The 22,311-nt window shown below is 28.8% G+C and overlaps 1 protein-coding gene across 1 annotated transcript in view; it reads right to left on the bottom strand.

Moving 5' to 3' along the window:
• LOC126744163 (dipeptidase 1-like) overlaps nucleotides 1-22,311 on the bottom strand; it is a 117,131-nt gene that overhangs the window by 92,424 nt on the left and 2,396 nt on the right. The window contains exon 2 of the mRNA XM_050451521.1: nucleotides 21,352-21,493. Within this exon, the coding sequence (XP_050307478.1) occupies nucleotides 21,352-21,493 (142 nt within the window). The remainder of the gene's footprint in view (nucleotides 1-21,351; nucleotides 21,494-22,311) is intronic.

Below are 22,311 nucleotides of genomic sequence, written 5' to 3'. Positions count from 1 at the left end.
CTATTAATTCTTAAAGATAGTCAAAAAGAAAAATAGCAAACTACTTCTACTACTTGTAAATAATAAAAAAGCTTTAATCTCAAGCAGTTGATGTGAAATTTATATTTTTTTCAAGCAATTAAAAAACCTATTTTGTTTTTTAAAGGGTGTTAAAATATAAATAATAATTTGCTTTAACCATCTGTAAGTCATCAAATCTACCTTTGATTTAAAAGTTAAAGCAATTTTCAGGCATTTAAATTCTTGTTTTTTCTTAAAGACTTTAAAAGTCTTCGTTTTAGGAGTTAAAGTAAAATTTTAATTTTTCTAGACAGTTCAAGCACAAGGAAATTTTTCTTCCAGGCAGCTGAAGCATACAGAATGTATTTTTATTTCAGGCAACTGAATCCAACTTAAAGGTATTTAAAAACTAAAATAATAAATTACTTCAATTGCCTGAAATCATCAAAACTGTCTTATTCTAAGAAACTAAAGTAAATTTTATATTTTCTTTCATTCAGTTAAAGCACAAATAAAAATTCTTTCAGGCAGTTAAATTTCTATTATTTCTCCAAGACATTTTAAGGGAAAAATAACAAATTACTTTAAATGTTTGTAAATATTAAAAAAGCTTACATCTCAAGTAGTTGATGTTGAGTTTATATTTTTTCAAGGCAGTTGAAGCATGTAAAACGTATTTTTATTCCAGGCAATTAACGTCATTTTCTTTCTTAAAGACAGTTAACAAATAAAAAAAATAAATTACTTCAATTGCCTGTAAGTCATAAAAACTGTCTCCGTTTTAGAAGCTAAAGTAAAATATTAATTTTTCTTTTATAATGCTCGTCTAATCTCTCTTGACGTAAAAAAATCATTTCCAAGTATTCCATCAACATATATTGCCTATTCCTTATCTACTTCCAACAATAATCCTAGAATACTTACTTACGTTCTTAGAATCTTTACTTGATCTAGTGTTAAAGCAAAATTTTTTACAGTTTAATATTAATTTGATGAATAAATGATCCTTTATACTGATTTTAATACCAATCTGCTACTGTACAAAATGTATGTGGATGGTATTTGTATTCTCTGCAATAAAGACGACCAATTGTCATATTTTCTAAAATTCCTCTCACAGTAAAATGGAACGCAACACTTTTTCTAGTAGATCTAGTTACAAAAAAAAATTAAATGGAGTTTGAAATATATAGAGAGAAACCTTCTGTCGACAGTGTAATACAATTCAAGTCCAATTCTCTGAATAGGCACAAATTTGCTAAATTTAACTTCCTGTTATATTGACTATAACATGCCTTTATCTCGTTAAGCATTTAATAGGAAACTCATCAAAGCAATTTATTTCTTATAAAAAGAAAAATAACTACCAGATTGTACATTAGCATATGTTAATAAATGCCAAAATTGCAAATGTACATAATAAATAGTGTATAAAATCACGATTCTTCAATCGATAGCAGATGACTTACTTATACATGAATTATCCTTACAATGAATAAATATCACATTATACAGACTGATCAAGAAAACGAATTTTAAATAACAATTTTTGTGCTCTTGTTTAACTAAAAGATTATTATATTATACATATAAAAAAGAACATGAATTGTATTAAAAATTGAATACAACTTATATCGGAACAGATAAAGAAATGTCGATCCTCTAACTCCTAATTGGCAAACTGAACAGCACTGGAGGATCTAGGAATTGTATGAGCATATTAGATACCTCCTATAAAATAATTGGCAACTGTATTCTTTAATTATTGGCATTAGTATTAGTGTAGTTTATTTAAGCTTTATGTGCTGTGAGTACCACCAATAATATAATTTGCTAAAACTTGTTTTCTTTAATGATTAACTATAACTCTTTACCTTAAGCTGTACATGATTGCTGTACTGAAGCTAAAACGATCCGCGTCCCACGGGACCCCTCTTTAAATTCCTAACATACCTCTAAAACCTCCCTTAACCGTTCTCTCACATGTAACTATTAACAAGGGACTCACCGAAATTGCCCGGCAGATAAACAAGACTAAACCGGGAAATTAATTACTCCAGGCATCATGAACGTCTTGAGTGAGCTCGTTGCTCCGTTTACCGTCTACAGTCGAAACTAAAATCGGTTAATTCCGATTTAAATTTGAACCTTTAGTAACTATTATAATCGGTCCTTTGATGTTAAACAGGGCGTGAGCACTTTAATTGTACATTTTTACAACTTATTAAGCGCTGGAAATTCGGCTTTTAAATGGCTATCGTCCGCAAAAGTATCGCTGGGTAGTAGAGGGAAACACGTAATAAGGAAATCTCGTACGCGATAACTTAATAGTGGTTTAAATTGGGTGGCCAGTTTAATGAGTAAATTGGTTAAAATTATTTTTTTTTTATTAATTTTTAACGAATAATGACTTGTTGATAATACATTTAAAATAATATTTTGTTTGTGTTCTTTTGCTACCCAACTGTAAAACTTCATTTTTATTTTAGTGTCCTATTGAAGACTTTCGTTTAACGAGATATAAATCGCTTACTATCATTTAACTTTACTTAAATAAATGTTTGTCTCTTAACTTTAAGCCTTTTATATAATGAATAAATATCACATTATACAGATTGACCAGGAAAATGAATTTTTAGTATTATCAAGTTTTGAAGGCGTTTTAAAGTTACTCACACATACATGTTTCAAAAAATTAACTTTAAAAAATTCTCATTTTTATTCTAGGTATGTATAAAAGAATTTTTTTGTCAAGATTTTTTTATTCAGACATTGTACCTAATTTTTATTTGTTCTCAGACTTATAAGTTAGTGTCTTTACCTTCCAGGCACTTAAAGGCCTTTTTCCGGACTCCTTATTTTATGATTGGTGCTATTCAAATGAAATGTTTAACTCGAATAATATATAGTTTAAATTTTAGGAAAGTGTTTATTTTCTTTCTTGCCACTTTATTTTTTGTTTTATTTTTATTAATAAATATTTTCACTTTTATCGTAAAAGTTTATACACCAGTACTAATATGTAGCTATGAGGATAAATAAATGCTTTATTATGATATTATTATTTTTATTAAATTGTATCCTTTTTTTTCAGAAAATTGACTGACAACCTTGAATTTAATACTTTTTTGATTGATAACATGACAAGTCGACTTTCAATATTATTAAATAGTTCTTTTTCATGTCAACTCAAGTTCAAAAGCATATTTTTACACGCTTTCGATATATCACCTAATATTATGCAATTCATATTTTTTTATATTTTATAATAATGTTTTAACTCAAACAAAAGCACCAAATTGACGATTTAAAATTCGTTTTCTTTGTCAGTCTGTATAACGTGATATATATTCATTATATAGGACAAACATATATTTAAATAACACTAAATGATATAAATCACAACAATTTGAATCTAAAATATTATTTTGTCAAGAGAAATTTGTTAATTAAAATATTAAATTTTCCATGCATTCTCATTCAACTCAAATGTTTTACTCGAATAATACATTTTTACCCTATCAACCTTTTATTTTAATATATTATTTTAATTTTATATTCTATCAAGTTTATTTGTGTAATTTAAATGATTTTTTTTCTCTTTGATATGCCACTTTACTTCTTCATTCATTGCTCTTTTATGTATAATAAAATCCAATTCTAAAAAGAGGTTCCTTGAACCTCATTTTTGATTTTAAAGCTTGCTTATGTGACTGACAACTATTTGCTTTTCCTTTCGAGAATATCTAGAAGCTTTAACAATATAACCTCGCTTTTTTGACTCACATAATTTGATAATAATCCTTTGACTAGAGGATAGTTTCCTCAATTGACCTTTAAGTTTTTTGACTTGAAAAATGTAACTTTTCAACTGGCAACCTTGAATTTAATATATTCTTAATTGACTAACTATCTAGAGGTGTTTATATATTTTTTAAATAATAACCTTGGATTTTTGACTTTTTTACTTGAAAACTTTGACTGACAACTTTAAATTTAATATTTTCTTTAATTGATAACCTTAAATGTTCCCCGAATAAGATTGATTTTCAAAAATGCGACTTTTTGATCCTAAATTATGTCTTGGACCTTGAATTTGAAAACAGTTTTTTGACCGTTTTCTTGACTGATCAGACTTTAAATTTTGGAGGTGGCTTGTAGGCAATTTTTGGCCTTTCTTGACGTAATAATCTCTAGTTTGCATAGGTATGTAATCAAAAAATGGATTGCATTGGATATATAATTTTGCAGAAATTCCCATTAACTAATTTTACTATTATATTTCAGACTTTCATGTCTTTTAGGTTCTGGAACTAATTTTTAAAATTTTTTTCAGGCTTATGCTTATCTAAATTGCTTTTCATATTAACCAGACTTTTTAAAGTAATTTTTTACTTTCTTGAAGTTTTTTTTTTATATGAACCTTCTGGCATCATTGCTGACGTCTCCCGAGCATTATAACTAATTTTTCAATTTTTTTCCAGAAATATACAATTATTTGAAAAAAAATATTGTTCAATAATATAATTATTTCCAGATTCTCGGAGCAATTTTTATTTTTATTCCAGGCTTTTGAATTAATTTTTATTGATATTTCAATCATATGAACTTTTTTTTAAATATTTTAACCTTTTGGCGTAATTATTTACGTCTTCCAAGTATTTTAACTAATTTTTCATTTTTGCCCCAGAATGCAATTATTTAAAAAACAATGTTTTCCATTAATATAGATATTTTTAGATACTCGGAGCAATTTTTACTTTTATTCCAGGCATTTCAAATAATTTTTAATAATATTCTCATCATATGAAATATATTTTTTTATTTTAAACTTTTGGCGTCATTGTTGACGTGTTCCGAGCATTTTAACTAATATTTAATTTTTTACCCAGAATTATTATAAAATTATTTTAAAAAAATGTTTTTCATTAATATAATTATTTCCAATTTCTCGGAGCAATTTTTTATTGATATTCCAATCATATAAAATATTTTTTTATATGAACCTTTTGGCATCATTGTTGAAGTCTTCCGAGCATTATAATTAATTTTTAATTTTTTTTCCACAGAATTATTGTAGAATTATTTAAAAAAAAAAATTTTCCATAATTATAGATATTTCCAGATTCCCGGAGCAATTTTTATTTTAATTCCAGGCATTTGAATTAATTTTCTAAAATATTTAAACAATGGGAAAAAAATTAGTTATAATGCAGCAAGACGAAAACCCTGACACCAAAAGTCTAAAATATAAAAAAAATTATGCTTGGAATCCAAACATTATTTCAAAATCCTGGAATAAACGTGAAGCTTACGCCGAAAATCTGGAAATATTCAATGAATGAAAGACATTTACCTTTAATATTTTTTTATTACATTTCAGACTAAAAAGAGGTTCCTTGAACCTCATTTTTGATTTTAAAGCTTGCTTATGTGACTAACAACTATTTGCTTTTTCTTTAGAGAATATCTAGAATTTTTAACAATATAACCTCGCTTTTTTGACTCACATAATTTGATAATGATCCTTTGACTAGAGGATAGTTTCCTCAATTGACCTTTAAGTTTTTTGACTTGAAAAATGTAACTTTTCAACTGGCAACCTTGAATTTAGTATATTCTTAATTGACTAGAACTATCTAGAGGTGTTTATACATTTTTTTAATAATAACCTTGGATTTTTGACTTTTTTACTTGAAAACTTTGACTGACAACTTTAAATTTAATATTTTCTTTAATTGATAACCTTATTCGGGGAACAAGATTGATTTTCAAAAATGCGATTTTTTTATCCTAAATTAAGTCTTTGACCTTGAATTTGAACAGTTTTTTGACCGTTTTCTTGACTGATCAGACTTTTAATTTTGCAGGTGGCTTGTAGGCAATTTTTGACCTTTCTTGACTTAATAATCTCTAGTTTGCATACGCATGTAATCAAAAAATGGATTGCATTGGATATTTTCAGATTTTTGGAGTAAACTTCATTTTTGTTCCAGACAATTGAAGTAATTTTGTAGAAATTTCCATTATCTAATTTTACTATTATATTTCAGACTTTCATGTCTTTTAGGTTCTGGAACTAATTTTTAAAATTTTTTTCCAGGCTTATGCTTATCTAAATTGCCTTTCATATTAACCAGACTTTTTAAAGTAATTTTTTACTCCTTATCATTTCAATGTATTTTTTACTTTCTTGAAGTTCTTTTTTTTTGGTTTTCCAGGCATTAAGTATTTTTCTTGGTTATTTTCAGAATTAAAAAAAAAATTGTGTTGTTTATATTACTATACACTTTTTAGAAAAAAAAAATATTCTTAAAAAATTATTACTTTTACTTCAGATATTTGACACCATTTTTGGAGACATTCCAGGTGTAATATTTTTTTTACATTTTAAACTTTGGGTATCATTGCTCACGTCTTCCGAAAATTTCCGAAATATTTTTCATTAATATAATTATTTCCAGATTCTCGGAGCAATTTTTATTTTTATTCCAGGCATTTGAATTAATTTTTCATTTTTGCCCCAGAATACAATTATTTAAAAAACAATGTTTTCCATTAATATAGATATTTTTAGATTCTCGGAGCAATTTTTACTTTTATTGCAGGCATTTTAAATAATTTTTAATAATATTCTAATCATATGGAATATTTTTTTATATTTTAAACTTTTGGCGTCATTGTTGACGTCTTCCAAGCATTTTAACTAATATTTAATTTTTTCCCCAAAATTATAAAATTATTTAAATAAAAAATGTTTTTCATTAATATAATTATTTCCAGATTCTCGGAGCAATTTTTGTTTTTATTCCAGGCATTTGAATTAATTTTCTAAAATATTCAAACAATGGGAAAAAAATTAGTTATAATGCAGCAAGACGAAAACCCTGCCACCAAAAGTCTAAAATATAAAAAAAATTATGCTTGGAATCCAAACATTATTTCAAAATCCTGGAATAAACGTGAAGCTTACGCCGAAAATCTGGAAATATTCAATGAATGAAAGACATTTTCCTTTAATAATTTTTTATTACATTTCAGACAGTGGAACTAAGTTTCTTATATTTTTTTTCAGACTTTTTAATATACGTGAATTAATTTTGTATTTGTTATTTTTTGAGTAAGTCGTTCTTAAGCACCTCAACTATACTACAAATTGTAGTTCTAGAAACAAGAAGCTCATATACGTATATCTGAAAAGCGGAAATAAAGCTCTACCTTCCCAAAACTGAATTGAACCTTGAAACTTTCTTCTGGCCCTTAATGCTTATCAGCCTAATCAATGAGTAAATTATCATAATAAGATAGTTAATTAAAAAGATAAACTGACCTAATGACGCAATGAAGGAACCGCTAGTGAGGTCCTTTGATAAGGGCCATCAATCAAACTTAAGGGTAAATGAGCGTGATAAAACGAGCCTCGATATTTTATCTTGTGTGGCCCTCGCGTATTTTCGAGAGTATTTGCTGACAAATTGGGCGATTTTTCAAACGGCGGTTTAATAATTTCAGGAGGGTTTTCGTGCGGTCGTCCTGAGAGAAAGGCAACAACTTTATTCAATATATATCGGATATAAATGGGGTTGAGTGAGAAAACTACATTTCTCAACAGTTACAGATTATAGATGGTACTATAGTGAAGCAGCTTAGTTAGCAAAAACACCATGCGAAAATCTGGATTTTCGCATGGTTTTTTTAGGCCTGTAAATTTAATTTAAAATTTACCCCAAAAATCTGCTCAGTTATGTTTCAATTGCGGAGCGGCTTAATTGAATCTAATTTCCAAGGGATGATAATGTAAAACAGAGCATGTGCTAAGTGAACCTTTTACATTCCATAACCCTTTTTTTCTTTTATCTCCCATATGAGTGGAAATTATTTCAATTTGTACGCGAACATTCGATGTTTTTTCGCAACAAAAATCATTCTTGAAAATTTATTTCGTTTAATAAAACATGGATAATTCCCAGGACCTCTTTTTGAAAATAAACTTTATTAAGAGACCTAAATAAACTTTTAACGGTAGGAGTGTGATTGCAGCAAATGTAATCACTCCGTGTTGTGTCGAAAATATGGAAAATTTAATTTTCACCTGGAAATGACTGTTAACGAACGGAGACAACTTGAATTTTGTTAAGTCTAGATTTTAATTTTATTTTAATGTAATATAAACTAAAAAGTTTGCTCCATTTATATAACACCACCGCTCATGATTTTTGTTTTAAAGTGAGTGATTACATTATTGTTTTGTACAACTGAATGTAAAGCTCAATTTTTTTAAAGAGGATTCTCTTTTTTCCTATAATTTATGGAGAATATTTTCCTAAAAAGCATGTTTTTGTTTCATGAAAATATTCTTATTAGTTTCTTAATTATTGTATAAAATTTGTGCTTTTTCAGCTTGATTTACAGTTTTCTTGGATTCTCTTTAATTTCTAATCTGTAAACTACTGATCCACTAGTTGAAACAGTCTTCAACTGCCTGGAATTAATTAATTTCTTACAGGCATTTAGTGTCGTATTTGTATTTCTATCCTATTAACTTCTGCATATAGAATCTTTAGCCGCTTCCTTTTTGTTGGATTTTTTCAATTTACAATTTTTGAACTACTTAAAAAAACTTTTAACTGCCTGGAATCAATGATTTCTTATAGGCACTTAAATAACTGGAAAAGGGGCTTCTACTGTTTGAAATTAATGGCTTTTTACAGGCACTTGAACTACTTAAAAAAGCTTAAACTGTCTGGAATTAATTATTTCTTAAAGGAATGAATTACTTCAAAAAGTTTATTATTTATTTGATTTTTTTTAGTTGCTCCGTTTCCTTGGATTTTCTTGAATTCACAATTTTTGAACTACTCAAAAAAACCTTTAATTGCCTGAAATCAATGATTTTTTACACTTGAATTACTTAAAAGATCATCAACTGCCTGAAATTGATTATTTCTTTAAGGTATGAATTATTTCAAAAAGCCCTTAATTGCCTAGAATCAATGATTTTTTACAGACACTTAAAGCCATGTTTTAATTTCTATCCTAAGAAGCTTTAGATTCATAGTTTCTAGATACTTTTTAATTGTCCTTTTTTCTTAAATTTTTAATTTTTGAGTTACATAAAAAATCCTTCAAATGCACGAAATTAATTGTTTCTCCTAAGGACTTAAACTCCTTCAAAAAGCCCTCAACTGCTTAAAATTAATGACTTCCTACATGTACTTGAACTACTTAAAAAAAGCTTCAACTGCCTTAAATTAATTATTTTCTGAAGGTACTTGAATTACTTGAAAAAGCCTTCAATTGCCTTGAATCAATAATTTCTTACAGACACTTTAGGTCTATATTTGAATTTCTACCTTAAAAAACTTTACATTTATATTCTCTAGACACTTTTTAATTTTTCTTTGGTTCTTCATCTCAGATTTTACTTGACACATCTTTCAACTGCTTGGAATCAATAATTTCTTACATGCACGTAAACTACGTTAAAAAATCTTTAACTGCTTGAAATTAATGATTGCCTTCATGTACTTGAACTACTTGAAACAGCCCTCAACTGCCTAATTAATTAATGTTAGAATCTCTGGTCACTGTTTAATTTTCTTTTAGTTTCTCCTTTTCCTTGGATTTTCTTGAATTTTCAATTTTTGAACTACTTAAAAAAGTCTTTAATTGCCTAAAATCCATGATTATTTATAAGCATCTGAACTACTTAAAAAAAACTTGAACTGCCTGAAATTAATTATTTTTTAAAGGTACTTGAACTACTTAAAACAGCCTTTAATAGCCTGGAATCAATGATTTCTTACAGACACTTAAGGCCATATTTGAATTACTATCCTAAAAATCTCTACATTTATAGTTTTTGGATTCTGTTTAGTTGTCCTTTTTTCTAAAATTTCCAATTTTTGAGTTACATAAAAAATCCTTCAAATGCACGGAATAAATTGTTTCTCTTAGGAACTTAAACTCCTTCAAAAAGCCCTAAACAGCCTGGAATTAATTATTTTTTAAAAGTACTTGAATTACTTGAAAAAGCCTTCAATTGCCTTGAATCAATAATTTTTTACAAGCACTTGAACTACGTTAAAAATTCTTTTACTGCTTCAAATTAATGATTTACTACATGTACTTGAACTACTTGAAAAATCCTTCAACTGCCTGGAATTTATTAATTTCTTACAGGCACTTGACATCGTAGTTGTATTCCTATTCGAAGAACCTTTGCATGTAGAATTATTAGCCGCTGCTTATTTCCCTTAATCTCTTCTTTTTCTTAAATTTTCTATAATTTCTAATTTTTAAACTACTTAAAAAACCTTACTTAAATATATCTTCAACTGCCTGAAATAAATTATCTCTCAAAGGAATGAATGACTTCAAAGAGCCGTTAACTGCCTAGAATCAATAATTTCCTACAGGCACTTGAACCATATGCTTAAATTTTCTTGAATCTGAAATTCTTGAGTTACATAAAAAATCCTTTAACTAATTGGTATTATTAATCTCTTACGGGTACTCGAAATACATATTTCAATTTTATCCTAAGAACCTCTACATTTTTAGTTCCTAGACACTGTTCGATTTTTCTTTATTTCGGATAAATCCTTAAACTGCTTGGAATCAATAATTTCTAACAAGCATTTGAACTTTATTAAAAATTCTTTAACTGTTTGAAGTTCATGATTTCTTACAGGTACAACTTGCCATCATATTTAAATTTCTATCCTAAGAACTTTTGCCTTTATAGTCTTAAGTCTATCATAGGTTTTCCATTTTTTTTTCAATTTTTCTAGGTATTAGTAGATTCCCTGCCTGGAAATTGTAATTTTAATTCTGTATCATCTCAAAATTTTAGAACTCTAGTAGGTTTTTCATAAATTGGGCACTTTCCCAATCCAAGACCTACCTAAAAATTTGAATGCATTACTTAAAGACATTCATCGACTTCTTCACGTGAATATTTGATTGCATTTTTAGTACGCTATTCCTCTTTCTTGTTGCAGCAATTAATGACATTGAATTTACTCATTTTTTATCAATAAGTGTTTAAATTTAAATTTACGAGATTTATTCACTAAACCTGCTTGGTTTCTTCTTTTTCCAATTATTACATCTATGAATTTCCAAAGAGTGTAGAAATTGTGTTGAAAAAAGGGGTTTCTAGAGTGAGTAGGACCTTTTTGCCACAGCGATCAACGAACCGTGAGTTTTTTAACTTGATTGTATCCAATTCAAGATTTTTTGCAATATTTGCAAAAATGTAAAAAAAATAAATTGAATATTCAATGCCTGTTTTAGCTAGCTTATCTGCTTCTTTATTTCCCCAATCGATAGAGTTAGTTTATTGAACATTGAACAATACTGGTGTAAAAAGTATTGCTTTAGACCCCTTGATAACATGAATTTACTACTATTTTGTACAACCATAACGTTAGGTTTTACCTTAAGGATAGACTTGTTAAGGGTCAATCTTTGGCTAAAAATGACTCTGCCTGAGCAGAATAATTATGATAGGAAATCACTGTAAAGTAAATATTTGACTGAATAACTGAAAAGTAAATAGTTTTAAAAGCATTTCTTTTTTAAATCCAGGAATGACTAGGGAGTCATCACTGATGTGATAAATATTTAATTATTTCCCAATTAAAAACGCACCAAAATACTATTTTTTTTATTGTAGTTCGAGGAATTTTGAAAATCATTGACGAGATAAATGTTTTATCACAGTCAAACCAACAAAGAAAAATATATTTTTTTAACATAAATAAAATCGTGCATTTTTTTGTGCTGATAAACCCCTGCTGTGATAAATAAATTTTAACGTATAAGAAAATAGTTACGTAATTTTCCTAAGATGCTCAATAATCCTTGAAAATCACTGATGAGGTGAATTTTTTAAGACTGTCATTATTTAGATCGAAGATTTTTTTAAATCACTACAGAGATAAACGTTTTACCACAGCTAAATAGATAAAAAAAATTGTTGGCAAATGCACCTTTTATACCACTGATGTGATAAATATTAAATTATTTTCCAATTAAAAAAGCACCAAAATATTTTTTTCCTTATTGTAGTTCGAGGAATTTTGAAAATGATTGACGAGATAAATGTTTTATCACAGTCAAACCCAAATGGAAAAATATATTTTTATACCATACATAAAATGGTGCATTTTTTGTGCTGATAAACCATTGCTATCCCTGCTGTGATAAATATATTTTAACGTATTAAAGCCGATAAGAAAATAGTTACGTAATATTTAGAAGATGCCCAATAATCCTTGAAAATCACTGAGGAGATGAATTTTTAAAGACTGTCATTATTTAGGTCGAAGAATTTTTTAAATCGCTACAGAGATAAACGTTTTACCACAGCTAAATAGATAAAAAATATTGTTGGCAAATGCGCCTTTTATATCACTGATGTGATAAATATTGAATTATTTCCCAATTAAAAAAGCACCAAAATTTTTTTTTCCTTATTCGAGGAATTTTGAAAATGATTGACGAGATACATGTTTTATCACAGTCAAACCAACAAGAAAAAAAAATTTTTTATACCTTAAATAAAATCGTGTATTTTTTTGTGCTGATAAACCCTTGCTGATAAACCTTGCTATCCCTGCTGTGATAAATATATTTTAACGTATAAGAAAATAGTTACGTAGTTTTCAGAAGATGCCTAATAATCCTTGAAAATCACTGATGAGATGAATTTTTAAAGACTGTCATTATTTAGGTCGAAAATTTTTTTAAATCACTACAGAGATAAAGGATTTACCACAGCTAAACGGATAAAGGAATTGTTGGCAAATGCACCTTTTATATCACTGATGTGCTAAATTTTTTATTATATTCAAGGTAATAAAGGATCAAAATGTGTTTTTTTTTTCGGTGTTTTAAAAGAAGGGTCTGAATAAATTTTTACAGTTAAGCCGATAACGGAAAATAAATTTTGCTTGGACTAATATCACTGATGTGATGAGTATTTTATTATTTTTTACTTAATAAAAAACAGTTTTTTTTTCTGATTTATGTCGAGAAATTATTGACAAGATAAGCTTTTTAATAATAATAAAGCCTGTAACATGAACAGTGCATTTTTTTTGGGATAATAAACTATTGCTTTCACTGCTGTGATAAATATATTTTAACGTAGTTATGCCGATAAAAAAATAGTTACTTAATTTATTGCAAAATGCTTATTTTATTATTATATGATTTCTTAAAAAACGCTTAATATATTAATTTATAAATAATGTTTTTATTCAATTTTTAAAATCACTACAGAGATAAATGTTTTACTACAACTGAGTCTATAAAGAATTTTCTTAGGGGATAATACATCTTTGATATCGTTCATGTGATAAATATTTTAATATTTTTGAACGTATTTTAAAAAATCCCTGTCATAATAAATAAACTTTAACAGCGAAACTAAACAGAAAAAAAAACAATTTGTTTGTATTAATACATTTTTAATGTCACTGATGTAATAAAAACCTGATTAGGCACGACATTTATCCTTGTCAAAAACATCTGGATATTAAAAATTTCCATAGTCAATTTATTGATTAATCCACAAAATGCACGTAATAATAATACGCCTCCGGAGTAGAAAATTCCTCATAAATCCAATGAATCCTAATTCGATCCGGAACTGGACCTAAATAGAGCCGAACCGGCCGGTGCCTCGCTTTTTATTATTTTCGTTGTTTTTAGTTTATGAAATCGTAAAAATCGAACAAAACTTCATTTTCAGTTTACCCTGTTTTATTTTTAATGTTGAGTTGAGTTTTATCGGTAACGTGTCCGTCGGCAAGTTTTGATTTTACCATGTCTGTTATTGTTTTGTTTACAGCAAAAGTTAGCCAGAATAAATCCAGATTTTTAATTAGGTTTAAGCACAAATGAGGTATAGAAATATTGGCAGTAGAACTTTATTATATACAGTTCAAGGAAGCTTGATTTTATTCTTTCTGGGCTGAGACATTAGAATACAAATTACGAAACGACCCTTATGGATTTTTGAATTTTGAATAAGCTTTCGTATGCATCTAATTTTTTTTTAAATTATATTTGTATCTGCTCTCGAAGATGTTAAAATCGTTAGCGAAACACGTGTTAAGAGCAAAAAGAAAGAGTTTTGGTTAACGATATTAACATCTTCGGGAGAAGATTAAAACTAAATTAAAACTACATACAAATCTCCTTAAAAAAAAATTATTACATACAAAAGTTTAGCAATATTCAAAAATTTATAAAGGTCGTCTCGTAATTTGAATTGTCATACCAAAGGTTCCAGCCATAGGACTATTAAAATACAAGTTTGGTAAATTAGATGGTACTTAGCCAAACCGTTCTCAACATACAGTGTGGTGACTTAAACTGGAATAAATTCAGTTAAAACTAATCAAATTTTATCTCGCAAAATTTCTGAGACCCGTCGATTTTTGTTAATTTTTTTATTACATTTCAAGATAGTTTTTGTATTTTTTCATCTACAGGGGGGGTCCAAATTAAACCCAACTTTTTTTTTTCGATTGCACCCCTTCTACCAATCCATCTGTTTGGAAAATTGTCATCTAAATACTGGCGTACATTACGGGCATAATGTGGGGGAGCACCATCTTGTTGCATCCAGATTCTTTCATCATACAAATCTGGATTGAACTGACTCGGATATAAGGCACGTAAGACTGGAACTACTTCATGTTCAAGAAATTCTAGATATCTTTCCCCAGTTAAAGTATCATTGAAGAATATAGGCCCTATAACTTGCCTGCCAATTATGCCAGCCCAAACATTAGTTTTCTGGGGATATTGTGTATTAGTTTCCTTTACCCAGTGTGGGTTCTCGTCAGACCAGTAGCGACAGTTCTGCTTATTAACATGGCCCTTTAGGGTCAATGGTGTTCATCATTAATTCACAGAACTGAACTCTGCGATCTGGATCGTCTTCCAATAACTCTTGAATGGGTTGCATTTTATAAGCACTTTTTAAAATTTTTAGCACAGATTTATGATGAATAGAGTTTTCGCGAGCTACTCTTCTGGCTGTAGTTACCGGAAGTTTCTTCCATCGCTAACAATACATTTAATTGGGTGTTTTCATCGATTTTAGAAGACCTTTGCCTTGAAACATCCCTCACGTACCCAACTTCTCGAAATCTGCTTTCGATTTTACTAACCGTACCTTGGTTAATAGGTGGCAAATCTGAATAAGTGGACAACCTCTAGCTGAGTACGACTTCTGTCCCCATAACCAATCATCATTAAGATTTCAATCTTGTGGGATTCGGATAAATAAGGCATTTTTTCAATATAAGTTAACTTATTTAACAATGAAATTCAATTTAACAGTGACACTACAACAATGTCAGGAAATGTGTCGATACCTATAAAATAAACAAACACGCCAAAAATTTCGAGACTTTTAATAATTGAATGGTTTTTATTTTTTTTTCGTATTTCTCCTTTAGATTATCACAAAAGTAAATAGGGCAATTTAATCAGGAAAAAGGGCTCTTTTCAATGAGAGTTTAAAAAAGTGGCTTTCCATTTGAAAAAAAAATAAACAAAAATCGACGGGTCTCAGGAATTATGTAAGATAAAATTTGATTAGTTTTAACTGAATTTATTCCAGTTAAAGTCACCATATAAGCTATTGAATAGCCATCGTCTAAGATATAAATTTTTATTTATCAGATGTCTGAAAAAAATAACTGGAAATTGGGGGGAAATAATTAAAAATGACTTCAGATGTCTAGAATAAGATAGCTTCAAGTAGTGACTTGGATTAATACAAATTGTTTTTTAAAAAGCTGCAAAAAATTGAAAGTCACTACAAATCTTTGACACATATCGAAAATCTCTTTAAATCTTGAAAAAATCAAGATACAGACATGAAAAAATTATAAAATGCCTTCAAATTCTTGGACGAAAAATAAAAAGGGATTGCAAATGTTAGAATTCGAAAACTACTTGAAATGTCTTGATTACCTAATAAATGGTTTTATTTAAAAAAATTGTGGTAAGTCATTTCAAGTAAAGGAACTGTATGTTGTGGACTTTTTTATTTAAAAGATTCAAATGGAAAAATTGGAAATGTTTATTATTGGTAAGTTATAAGGGGTGGGCGGGGCGGTAAGGGTAGGGTTAATGAAAAACGAGTTTTATGAAGGAGGAAAATCTTTGTAATTTACTACTTACCATTCAAAAACAATTCAAACCAACAAAACTCTGTATAAGTGAGCAAAAATAAAGAATAATATGAGAGAGCAAATTATTTAATAAATTAAATTATTTCTTTTAAGGCAATTATTTTATGTAATAAAAACGTTTTTCATTCAACAATACCCTTACACCCCCCAACCACCCCAAACAACTTACCAGTAAGAAATTCCTCTGCGAAATTCCTGTTTTTCAAAATGATATGTATGGATCAGAGAAGTTCTTGTTTTGTGTTATTTATTATACATATTTGTTTCTTATTATAAATTTTAATGTAATATTGACTGAACGTTTTTAATTTTAATCGGCAGATAACCTTTTTAAAGAAACATTTTGACACCCTGTATATTAAAATTTAAAAAAAAACTAGACTAGTCTAAAGTCTTTCTTGAGGAAATGACTAAAATCAATTAACTAAAAGTCAAGATAAAATAATTCTTAGTCTAAGGGTGCCTCTAAGAAACAAAATAATTTGTCTTTTATTTCCAAGTAATATTATTATCCTTAAATAAATATATATTTATTTAAGGATTTTTTAGTAACTTTTTGGTTATAGTATTTTTATCAACCGTATATAGTCAAGGTATATTTATTAACTGTAGAACATACGTATATTATATACTAATCTGTTTACGAAAGGGAAAAACATACGGAATTAAAAAATAAAAATAAATACATATCTAGTTTTTAAACTCGATTACTACACCTGAAATATTTGATTAAATAATTCTGAAAAATAACCGTTTTTCGTTTATAAAATCCAATCTGATTGCACTGTTTTTGTATTAAATATTTATTAATATGCATATATATAATTATTTAAAATTTAAATAAACAAACTGTGTTATTAAATTAGATATTAACGATGAAAGCATTATTATCCATGCGTATTATTTTGGAAAACAATGATTTTTGGAAACAATTTCTTACTGATAAGTTGTGTGGGGTGGGTGGGGGGGTAAGGGTAGGCTTAATGAAAAACGTTTTTTTTTACAGAGAACAATTGCCTGAGAAAAAATGCTTTTTAAGAAAATTATAGATGATTATAGATTGATTTTTTTTGTATCTGTACTTCTTTTACATAACCTTAAGATTTTCGAGAAAAAAATAAGATAAACAAAGTCATTAAACTTTAGTTTATTTTGCTTCTAGATAATTTTTATTATTTTAGTTCAAAAATACCGTGTATAAAACAATAATTATACCAAGTAAGATATAAAAATAAAAACAATCAATTTGCTTAAAACTAAACAAATATTTAAAAAATACAATTTATTTTAGAAAAATGTAGTGCTATACTTCTTTTTTATTAAATAATATTTACGATAAATCCCCTATAAACGCCATTGGTAAAAATTAATTTTTCTATTTGTACCGGGTGTCCAAATAAGAAAGGATGACGGCTGTATCTCGGAAACTATTCATCGCACAGCGCTGAAAAAAAAAATTCTTAAGAAAAGTGGCCAAAAAAATCGCTGTAAAATATTTTCAAGTTCCTAAGACTACCACAAGAGGGCGTAAGTGCACAGTCATTTCAAAAAATTCAAATTTCGTCTAAAATAGCCAGTATTAGGTACCATTTTGAAAACATCAGAATAATCTTCATTAATTTTGCCTTAATTTGGCCAAAGAATTTTCTTCATATCTCCAATGAGAAGGGTGGGAGAAGATCATAAATAATGCAACTTTTAATCTCTAAGATTCTCTAAAAAGTTAAATGCAAACATATGATTTTTTCACTGCGGTTTCGAAGACTTAAAACATACTAACAAACCAGTGAAAACCGCGTTTCGGTATTTCCATTCGTTTTCGAGTAATTTTAAAATAGCTATTTTTCAAATTTTAAATATTATTAGCAATATTAGGGCGGTCTTTGTAACAGAATATTATCAAAAATTACTGGAAATTATTTGAAAGCTCATAATCTTATTTCCACTTGAAAATATAATTGGCAATCGAGAATCTCCGAATATGATTTAATAGAGCATTATTTATTAATTCTATTTGAATATTACTATTATACCAAGAGGCCTATGGAAATATAAACAGAAACAAATGATTGGAAAATGTCATTTAAAGTTACTTAAATTGACAGTTGTCAGTTTTAAGTTATTCCTTATGTGTAAGTGTTTTTTTACTACAAATTAATAAGTTTAAAAATGAAAATTCCAAATGAAGTAGCCTATAATATGCTAGCAGTTTATTTCAAATGCAATTATAACTCAACGGGGTTGCCTCTCGAATATATGCTAGGCGGTATCCAGAACAGAGACATTATACGAAAAGGACACTTGCAAGATTAGCATCCATTTACCTCTTAACAGAAGACGTCGCTCTGGACGATCTGAAGAAAATATTGTTAATGTGCTTACTTATATTGGACACTCACATAGGAATAAGGCAAATTTCATTGGATTTGGGCATTACGAAATCAACTGTGCAGAAACATCTTAAGAGACCACAGGTTTGTTAAAAAGTTGATAATTAAATTTAACTATTACTAGAATCGAATATTAAAAAATATATATTCTTTTTATTTTTTACCTAATTTGAATGTTATTTTAGGTTGCATCCATATCATTTGGTGCTGCATCAGGAATTAACAGGAACCGATTTTGATAGACGACATGATTATTGTAACTGGTTTAGCAATATGATGGAAGAAGATCCCCAGTTTGTCTCAAACATTCTATGGACAGACGAGGCAACTTTCACCAGTGTTGCTAGTGTAAATTTACACAATATGCACTATTGGGCTCCCACAAATCCCCACTGGATGAGAGAAGTGCAGTATCAGGTTCGGTGGTCTGTTAATATCTGGTGTGGGATAATAGGGGGTCCATACATTTTTGAAGAGGTCCTCAATGGACACATCTATTTAGATTTTTTACAAGATCACTTGCCTGTACTGCTTGAAGACATCCCAATTCAAACCCGTGCAAGGATGTTTTTACAGCAAGATGGATGTCCCGCGCATTTTGCGATAAATGTGAAATTTTTTTTAAATTTAAGATTTCCTCATAGGTGGATTGGTCGAGGAAGTATATTTCCTTGGCCCCCGCGATCTCCTGATCTGACTTGCCTAGATTTTTATTTGTGGGGCAGACTAAAGGATATCGTTTACCAAACCAGACCTACAACACGAGATGATATGATAGCCAGGATCAGAAATGCAGTAACAAGCATATCAGTTGCCGAAGTGGAGGCTGCAGTTCACGTTACTTATCGAAAAGTACGCGACTCTATTGATAACAATGGTGGACACTTCGAACATCTTGAAAGAAATTGTTTAACTTATATGTTTTACTTTTATTTATTTTATATTTAGTATTAATTTACGCTATTTGTTACAATTGTTTAGTCAGAAGGATTTTGAAGATTAAATTAGAGGTAAACGGATACTTCCATTTTCTGCTAACCGAGTAGCTAATCTTGCAAATGTCCTTTTCGTATAATGTCTCTGTTCTGGATACCGCATAGCATATATATTATTCTAGAGGCATCCGTTGAGTTCTGATTGCATTTGAAATAAACTGTTATCAAGTCGGGAGAGTTTAATTTTTGTATCGTTTTTTTTTCAGATGGATCGGCGTTGCCATTCGCCTAAAACGTCTAATAAGCCATCTACCGTGAATTACCCTGTATATTAATGCGACTCAATATATGTAAAAACGTTGAGACAAACTTATTCCGACTTATCTAATCTGTCAATTCCTGCTAATTCTGAATCATTTGTTAAATTAATTATAGGTACTTATATTTAAAATTTGAAAAATAGGTTATTTTAAAATAACTCGAAGACAAATGGAGATATCGAAATGCGGTTCACTGGTTTGTTAGTATGTTTTAAGTCTTGGAAACCGCAGTGAAAAAATCATATCATTGCATTTAACTTTTTAGAGCAAATCTCTAAAAACCCAGTCTCTGTTAAACAACGCCCTCTGACGACTTCACTGAAAACAAAGTGACATTGACAGGTACATATTTTGAAAGCCCTTTGAATTTCCTTTTAAACGAGTGTCCACTTGAATTACTTTTAATAAAGAATCTGAGTACAGGGCGATTAAAAAGTTGCATTATTTATGATCTTCCCCCCCTCCTTCTTATTGGAGTTATGAAGAAAATTATTTAGTAATTAAGGCAAAATTAATGAAGATTATTCTGATGTTTTCAAAATGGTACCTAATACTGGTTATTTTAGACGAAATTTGAATTTTTTGAAATCACTGTCCAGTTACGCCCTCTTGTGGTAGTCTTAGGAATCTGTAAATATTTTCCAGCCATTTTTTTTTGGCCACTTTTCTTAAGAATTTTTTTTTTAGCGCTGTACGATGAATAGTTTCCGAGATACAGCCGGCGTCCTTTCTTATTTGGACACCCGGTACGTCAAGAAATGCCCTCTAATGCATACAACACATCTGCAAATTTAAAAAAAAATCTCATTCCATTAAACTCATTTTATAAACATCTTTAAATAGTATACAATATAACATATTATAATGTAATAAACCTTCTTGTTTAACGTGAATAAAACATAAACATAATATTAAACTCCTCAACGTGTATCACCATGCGGACATTTTATCCGATATTTATAGTTGAAAATAAACGTTTATTTCAACAACGAAACGAAAAACGAAAAAATCACCCCCTCTATATATTCTTCTATAAATGGAACTAAATGGAACAATGCATACTTTAAACATAAAATGTATTCTGCCAGTATAAGCGTATGAAATAGAGACAATTGAACTATCTCTAAAATGGAACCATGCATTGCATAAGTCTCAGAAATCGCATAAGAACCACAGAAAGTAGATAGAATCTTTCACTACCACTTATAATAATTTTTTAGCTTTCATGCATCCAGAAAGGTCTTAAACTAATAACTCCGGTCATTACTCCAGGCGACGTAATTCGGGACATTTCCAGACCGACACGGATTTAATCGTGCAAACAATGTCGCGCGTAGACACTCGCATTTCAGACGCGTCCACGCTAATATTTTAGTTTTAATTAAGGTCCCGGTTTTGACAAGGACTTTCAACATTGGCGCTTACATCCAAGATAGTTTTTAATATTATTAAATTAGATTTTTTAATAGTGTATGTACATTACCTCTTGAAGAAACCGAGTTTGAACTAGAGGCAGAGGTGGAGCGGTAATAGGGCGGTGATCCGGGTGGTTCCGGTTTCGACAGGGTTGTGGTCGAACCCAGTCTTCTGGTGACGTCTGGTGCCGGTGCGAACACGCGATCGTCCTGAAACAAACGATATTATTCGTTAAGGAAATTATGTGTTTAATAATTAATAAAATTGGGCAAAATTAATCAATAGAGATTGCACTAATCTGACAAACTGACAAAATTTAGTGTACTTTCCAAGATCAAGGATATTAAAAATGATCTTAGCTCGTGAGGCTTTCAGTCATGCCTGGTTTGGTATAAATCAACGAATTTTGAATACATCAGAAATAATCCTTGGAATCCTTGAATACTAATGAAGTAGGTCTTGGTGAACTAACGGAAATTGCATCTTCTATTTCAACTACTTAGTAAAAGGACATTATTAATTTCTTCCAGGCAGTTGAGGTCATTTTAAGCAGAAGATCTTTAGTCTTAAGGTTTTCTTTAACTACTTCAAATGAACTGAACTTTTTAATTTAATAAATAATATATTTAAAAAGGATAATTAAAAAAGAATTAAAAAATAAAAAAGAATAATTAAGAATAGAAAAGCAGAGAATAGAAATTATTAGATGTTTTTCGCTATTTAGAAAATGAAACGATGATATGTAAAATAGGGGGAAAAATCGAGTTCTCATTTATATATCCCTATTTCAATTTAAAAATTACAAGGAAGTGGTAATAAAATGATATTTTTCGGATATAATTAGACATATTACGAGAGAAAAATACTATTTCCAACCGATCCAAACACTATTTAAAAAATAAAAATAAAATTAATGAAAATTGGTGGAAAAATCAAATTTTAATTTTTATATCCCTACTCAGCCTAAAAATTAGAGGATGAAATAATATGCATTTTCGATTTTCTTTAGATTGTTTCATTTATATAA

This window comes from Anthonomus grandis, chromosome 13, assembly GCF_022605725.1.
Source record: "Anthonomus grandis grandis chromosome 13, icAntGran1.3, whole genome shotgun sequence".
NCBI lineage: Eukaryota > Metazoa > Arthropoda > Insecta > Coleoptera > Curculionidae > Anthonomus > Anthonomus grandis.
The sequence above is the reverse complement of the archived record's forward strand: the minus strand, read 5'-3'. Positions and strand labels throughout refer to the sequence as shown.